This window comes from Borostomias antarcticus (genome assembly GCF_949987555.1).
Source record: "Borostomias antarcticus genome assembly, chromosome: 13".
NCBI lineage: Eukaryota > Metazoa > Chordata > Actinopteri > Stomiiformes > Stomiidae > Borostomias > Borostomias antarcticus.
Window position 1 is genome coordinate 22,696,151 of NC_140246.1, and position 7,546 is coordinate 22,703,696.

General features: G+C 49.2%; 1 protein-coding gene across 2 annotated transcripts in view; it reads right to left on the bottom strand.

Annotated features, from left to right (window-relative positions):
• Positions 1–4,655: 4,655 nt before the first annotated feature.
• LOC311317167 (uncharacterized protein) overlaps positions 4,656–7,546 on the bottom strand; it is an 8,419-nt gene continuing 5,528 nt past the window's right edge. For both annotated transcript variants that reach the window (XM_084448201.1, XM_084448200.1), the window contains one exon: positions 4,656–5,879. In XM_084448201.1, coding sequence (XP_084304327.1) covers positions 5,126–5,879 — 754 coding nt within the window. In that variant the 3' untranslated portion in view covers positions 4,656–5,125. The remainder of the gene's footprint in view (positions 5,880–7,546) is intronic.

The following is a 7,546-nucleotide window of genomic DNA, read 5'->3' on the forward strand; positions in this document are numbered from 1 at the left end:
CATAGGTAGGCCTACAGTTTATTTTATTCTGCAAAATCAATTCTGTAATCATGTCTAAACAAACTAGTTTTGTACTGACAAATATAATTTTGCACACGCACAAGCACACTACACAAATCTATAGTGTATTTTATTATTCTATTTGTTGCTGCTGTTTTGATTGTAGGCCTATTTCTGCTTGTTATGTTGTCTCCTGTTCTGTGATTGTATTTATGTATTTCCCACCAATCCTGGCTGCGAATCTCCATCCAAAGGGCCTGGGGGGCTCTGGTGTGAACGAGTGGCATATGAAAGAGAGCCACAGCACCGGCGTTTAACATTTCCTCTCGTTTTTTCCTTTCAGTAAGGAAGTGAATGAGGAGGAGTGTGAAGTGGTGTTGCTGGATGAGAGCAAGCACTGTAGCGCACCACAAACATGTTGCTTTCGTTTCCATCCTTTGCTGTCTGAGGAGATAAACAGGCTGAACAGGAAGAAGAAAGGCGCAGAGAAACTTCATTGCGATGACGTTCTCCGTGCGTCGCTGATTTAAATTCAGAATACAGTACAGTACAATAAACACAGGAATATTCCTTTGTGCTTGCGCATGTAAACTCTTTATTCCTAATGTTTCAATAACCGGAATATGGACAATAAACCGAATATTGAGTGCATGTAAACGTAGTGTAGGCGGGCTACTGACGACATGAATCGTGGGTGGGGGACGCCACAGTTTCCACATGTTTTCCACGGTGCAATAGCCTAATGATTTCTGGACTTGTTCTAGCGACATTTTCAACGGCAATGGAAACGTAGCAACTAACCAAAGAACAAACCTGTTTTAACTTTTTCTTTTGTTCAGTTTGTTTTTGTAGACTAGCTAACAAAATCCTTGAATAAACGCGGGACCAGCTTTAGATCTATCGATATTCAAATCGTTTGTCTTACAAATGATCTACCAGTGGCCTACACACACCAAACCCTGTATAAAAAATACCTGTTTATTATAATTCAAACTTACGTTGGTTGGATCTGTGAGGAAATGCAGAAAGTAGCCTTCACCCTAGTAGCCTCCACCCTGTCTAGACAACAGCTTTGTTGTCCGTTGACTCAACATGGAACTGAAAGTGAAAGTGTGTGTGAAGATCATTTATTGCCCTTGTATGGCCTTATGACGCCGTGCAGACGAGATAGGACAGGGTGCAGCAGAGGGCAGACAGGATAGGACAGGGTGCAGCAGAGGGCAGACAGGATAGGACAGGGTGCAGCAGAGGGCAGACGGGATAGGACAGGGTGCAGCAGAGGGCAGACAGGACAGTGCAAAGACGACAGTAGCCTACAAAACACAGTGCAAATACGAAATACAAAAAAACTGTGCAACAAAACAGTGATCAATGACCATTCAGTAATGGGCCAAGAATAGATCAAGCGAGATTTTTGCTTGACCAAACAGTGTTTAAAAAAACTTCCTTCAGCTGATGAGAAGGGATAGCCTACTAGGGGACAATAGGCTGGAATGGGGAAATAATTCAGGCCGGGAAATGTAGCCCCAGTCAGGACCCTTTTTAAGCCGGATCAGTCCAGTGATGTTTTGATATACTGTACAGTACCTACAGTATATCTACATTATAGCCACGCTCCTTTCTCCACCAGTGCTTTTTTCACCTACAGTATTGATTGAGATCGAGAGTATGCTGTAAGCAGACATTTACACGCTGCTGTGTTGTGACCATGACAAGTACAGTAGACATCAGCCTCATTGTCCCACACCCGATGAAATTGTACCAGAGCTCACCACCTGGGGGCACTCGCCACAATTCACTTTTCTCCATTGCCAAATATATATTTGCTTTGTAAAAAAGAAAAGAAAGGTTTGGTGTCTCAGTAACAGAATAGTGTCACGTCCTTATTTGGGGGTGGTCCGGGATTCAGCCAGATGATGCAGCTGAAGCTGAGTGCATCTAGGGACCAGACCCAGGAGCCTGAAACACACCCTACATGTGGCCTTGTGAGGAGAGGGACCACACCCTACATGTGACCTTGTGAGGAGAGGGACCACACCCTACATGTGACCTTGTGAGGAGAAGGACCAGACCCTACATGTGGCCTTGTGAGGAGAGGGCTCAGACCCTACATGTGACCTTGTGAGGAGAGGGACCAGACCCTACATGTGGCCTTGTGAGGAGAGGGACCAGACCCTACATGTGACCTTGTGAGGAGAGGGACCAGACCCTACATGTGGCCTTGTGAGGAGAGGGACCAGACCCTACATGTGGCCTTGTGAGGAGAGGGCTCAGACCCTACATGTGACCTTGTGAGGAGAGGGACCAGACCCTACATGTGGCCTTGTGAGGAGAGGGACCAGACCCGACATGTGACCTTGTGAGAAGAAGGACCAGACCCTACATGTGGCCTTGTGAGGAGAGGGACCAGACCCTACATGTGACCTTGTGAGGAGAGGGACCAGACCCTACATGTGACCTTGTGAGGAGAGCGCTCCGTAGTGTTCCGCTGAGCTGTGCTCTTCCAAGCAGGAAGTTGAGCAATTGTCCCAATGAGTTGCAGGGGATGTGAGAGTTGTGGGATTGGGGTGGAAAAGGGACCAGTGCCTGGTTTCTTTACTCAGTAGTGTCAGACACACAACTTACACAAAACCCAGAAGAGGAAGGAGAAAGTTATGAAATGAGGGGTGTGAGGACACCCCAACTCAAGTACAACTGAGAGCACAGAGCCCCATGAATGCATTTTGTCCGATATTATATTTGATTATTATATTGGCCTCTATCTGGGCCCAGGCACATTCACACTCACGCACACACAGACATACACCAGTGTGCATTGTGCTGCCTCTGCGTATGAAATGCACTGTACAAATAAGCTTTGATTTGAAAGCCTAACATCACAACATCAAACTGCAACTGCCTGCTGGTGCTAGCTTCCTCGCCGATGGTGATGTTGCTAGTGCTAGTGCTAGCTTCGATAGCCTCTGGAGCACTTCTGCATTCGATTTCACCTGCTGCGCTGTCATTTCGAGTGGTAGCTTCCTCATTAGCATTGAGTTTTTTTTTATGAAGAAGTGGTCAATTGTTTTTATAGCTCTTTTCGCCATTGTGAGCAGGTTGGCTAGTTGTAGCGTGTTGAGCACTGAGCAGTAGGCTACAGTCAGATCTCATTTTTTTGCGGTAACAGATCAAACCGGAAATAGTTGAGGTCGACGGACGAGTTGTGCGATTGGTGGATATATTTTTTGTTAAAGGTAGCCTAGTTTAAGTATACACTTTTTAAATGAATGATGACCTAACACAAACTGGTACAAACCACAACTAGGCCTATGTATTTAATAATTGTGTTAATTAGTAAAAAAATAAATAATAATTTTTAAAGAATTTGAGCAGAGTTGGGCTGGCCAATCAGGGCCAATTGGGCAGGGGCAATTGCCCCCCCTATAAAATCGCCCATGGGTAGGCAGATGGGTCTAGCGTAGAGCAGAGGAAGACAGGTAGGCAGATGGGTCTAGCGTAGAGCAGAGGAAGACAGGTAGGCAGATGGGTCTAGCGTAGAGCAGAGGAAGTGGGCGAAGGCCTAAGAACAGAAATTGTATCAACAAAAACAGATGAGTGCAGGAAAGACCTGTGTTGAATCTAGCAGTGACTAGACTAGAGGTTGGAGTGGTCTAATAGCGCCCTCTACTGTTTCTGTAGCCCAAAACCGTCCTAGTCTCGCGATGTCAGACTCATGAGTGTAGTCCTCTCACAGAATCCCTGGGGGAGTTACTGAAGTAAAGGGAAGACATGCAGGGTGAAGCAGAGGTCGCCCCCCTCCAGGAATGTGGTTCTCGGCAGGGGGTTAAGCAGCACTCTGGGTAATCACTGACCAGAGAACAGACGCCTGGGAAATAATAACTTACTAGGTTATCCGAGCGTGAAGCTAGGGAGCCGACACACAGTGTGTGAGTGTGTTTGTCAGTGTGTGTATCTGTTAGAACCAGGCCAGGTCCAGCCTGGCTTATGTGCATGGCTGGCTTGTTTCTGTTCAGGACTGGTAGGACGGAAGCTAGTCATGCCACTGAAATAGCTGTGAATTGAAATGACATGAAATAATGTCTGATAAAGTAAGATCTTGTCGCCTGGACACATCAGTTCCAATGCTTCCAATGCTAATCCAGCACAATAAGAGCGGGATAGCCAGTTAGCTCATGTGTTCACAACAACTAGCAGCAGCTTCCATAACATTAATTGGGGTTAGAATAAGGGTTGGGACAGGATCTGACCTACAGTATAAGGCAAGGGGTAAAGGTTGGAGTGAAAGAATGAACATGTGGAGGTTTGGGGTATAGTCCTATAAAGTCATCCCCACCAGGTCTTGAACCCCGGTCTCCCGGGTGGGAGTCCAATGCTCTGACCACTACCCTACTTGTGCAGTGGAGATCGGCGGGTTGATTTTGGTGTCCTTCTAGATGTTGATGTGCTGGGACTACGGCCTCTGGTGGGGCCAACAGAGGCCAACATTATCGGGCGTAAGTAAGGGAGTGATAACCTGACAAGCGCTATACTAGCAGCGCGGCTGGCCAGCCACACACAAACACCCAGAAGCCTCCAGAGATGCTGTTTATTGTTTATTTTTATGAATTGTATCATACAGAGATCGTCAGGACCGTACAAAAATTCACCATACTGAGTTTTACAGAACCTGCATTCTCAGGTAGATTAGCGTTTACAGCCATACAGGTCAGTTTGTAAAAGTCATGATTCTAAACAATAACAACATGATGCACCTGAAATCAGGATTTGTCAGAAATACAAACATGCTAAACAGCGCTGGCAGAGGGTACGGTGCGATCCACATACACACACACACACACACACACACACACACACACGTGTGCCAACTTGTCAGAAACAATCGAACATGCTAAACAGCACTGGCAGAGGGTACGGTGCGATCCACACACACACACACACACACACACACACACACACACACACACACACACACACACACACTCACACACACGTGTGCCAACTTGTCAGAAACAAAACGAACATGCTAAACAGCGCTGGCAGAGGGTACGGTGCGATCCACACACACACTCGGACCTCCGTACGCGTGCCAACTTGTCAGAAAGTGTGTCCTCTTCAGACCGCTGCCTCACCCAGACGCCCTCTCTCTCTCTGGCAGGGGGAGGGGGGGCAGCTGGTCCTCCTCCCAGAGACAACCCAGCTCATCCTGCCCCCCCCACCACCTCCCCCTGAACCCTGACCTGACCACAGACCTCCTGGATCCTGCTGCCAGGGGCAGGACGATTGACTGGAGCGCTGGTTGGATGGCTGGTTGGTTGGCTGGTTGGATGGCTGGTTGGATGGCTGGTTGGTTGGCTGGTTGGATGGCTGGTTGGATGGCTGGTTGGATGGCTGGTTGGATGGCTGGTTGGATGGCTGGTTGGATGGCTGGTTGGATGGCTGGTTGGATGGCTGGTTGGAGCGCTGGTTGGATGGCTGGTTGGATGGCTGGTTGGAGCGCTGGTTGGTTGGCTGGTTGGATGGCTGGTTGGTTGGCTGGTTGGATGGCTGGTTGGATGGCTGGTTGGATGGCTGGTTGGATGGCTGGTTGGAGCGCTGGTTGGTTGGCTGGTTGGATGGCTGGTTGGATGGCTGGTTGGATGGCTGGTTGGATGGCTGGTTGGATGGCTGGTTGGAGCGCTGGTTGGTTGGCTGGTTGGATGGCTGGTTGGATGGCTGGTTGGATGGCTGGTTGGATGGCTGGTTGGATGGCTGGTTGGATGGCCCTGGGAAGGTCGGGGAGGGTGGGGGCCCTGACGGGGCCAGGGAAGGCGGTGGGTGTGGTGGGGTCAGATAGCCCCCCCTTCATCATCATCACCACCTCCTCTTCCTCCACTGGCCGGCTGAACAGTGACAAGAGCACATACAGGGTTAACTCTCTCTCTCTCTCTCTCTCTCTCTCTCTCTCAATCTGTCTTTCTCAAGACCTTTCTCTGCTCAGCCCAGATAAATGACCCCCCCCTCAGCGAGACTAACCAACCTTTAAATCATTAATAAGCAGAAAATGAGTTACTGCATCTGCAGCCAGAGATTATTTCCTCCCTGAGTCCATTCTTTCTCTCTCTCCTCTTTTTCTCTCTCTCCTCTCTCTATCCTATTTTTCTCTCTCTCCTCTTTTTCTCTCTCATCTTGTCTCTCTCTCCTCTCTCTCTCTTTCTCCTCTCCTGTTTTTCTCTCTCCTCCCCCCCTCTCTCTCTCTCCTCCCCCCCTCTCTCTCTCTCCTCTCTGTCTCTCTCTCATGGGCTGGGAGATGACTGGGCCTGTTTGTGGACTGACTGTTAAGGTGAGGTGACAGGTTAGTTAGGGGTGGGGTGTTAAGGTGAGGTGACAGGTTAGTTAGGGGTGGGGTGTTAAGGTGACAGGTTAGTTAGGGGTGGGGTGTTAAGGTGAGGTGACAGGTTAGTTAGGGGTGGGGTGTTAAGGTGACAGGTTAGTTAGGGGTGGGGTGTTAAGGTGACAGGTTAGTTAGGGGTGGGGTGTTAAGGTGAGGTGACAGGTTAGTTAGGGGTGGGGTGTTAAGGTGACAGGTTAGTTAGGGGTGGGGTGTTAAGGTGACAGGTTAGTTAGGGGTGGGGTGTTAAGGTGAGGTGACAGGTTAGTTAGGGGTGGGGTGTTAAGGTGACAGGTTAGTTAGGGGTGGGGTGTTAAGGTGACAGGTTAGTTAGGGGTGGGGTGTTAAGGTGAGGTGACAGGTTAGTTAGGGGTGGGGTGTTAAGGTGACAGGTTAGTTAGGGGTGGGGTGTTAAGTTGACAGGTTAGTTAGGGGTGGGGTGTTAAGGTGAGGTGACAGGTTAGTTAGGGGTGGGGTGTTAAGGTGACAGGTTAGTTAGGGGGGGGGTGTTAAGGTGACAGGTTAGTTAGGGGTGGGGTGTTCAGGTAAGGTGACAGGTTAGTTAGGGGTGGGGTGTTAAGGTGAGGTGACAGGTTAGTTAGGGGGGGGTGTTAAGGTGACAGGTTAGTTAGGGGCGGGGTGTTAAGGTGACAGGTTAGTTAGGGGTGGGGTGTTAAGGTGACAGGTTAGTTAGGGGGGGGGTGTTAAGGTGACAGGTTAGTTAGGGGTGGGGTGTTAAGGTGAGGTGACAGGTTAGTTAGGGGTGGGGTGTTAAGGTGACAGGTTAGTTAGGGGTGGGGTGTTAAGGTGACAGGTTAGTTAGGGGCGGGGTGTTAAGGTGACAGGTTAGTTAGGGGTGGGGTGTTAAGGTGACAGGTTAGTTAGGGGGGGGGTGTTAAGGTGACAGGTTAGTTAGGGGTGGGGTGTTAAGGTGAGGTGACAGGTTAGTTAGGGGTGGGGTGTTAAGGTGACAGGTTAGTTAGGGGTGGGGTGTTAAGGTGACAGGTTAGTTAGGGGTGGGGTGTTAAGGTGACAGGTTAGTTAGGGGTGGGGTGTTAAGGTGACAGGTTAGTTAGGGGTGGGGTGTTAAGTTGACAGGTTAGTTAGGGGTGGGGTGTTAAGGTGAGGTGACAGGTTAGTTTGGGGTGGGGTGTTAAGGTGACAGGTTAGTTAGGGGTG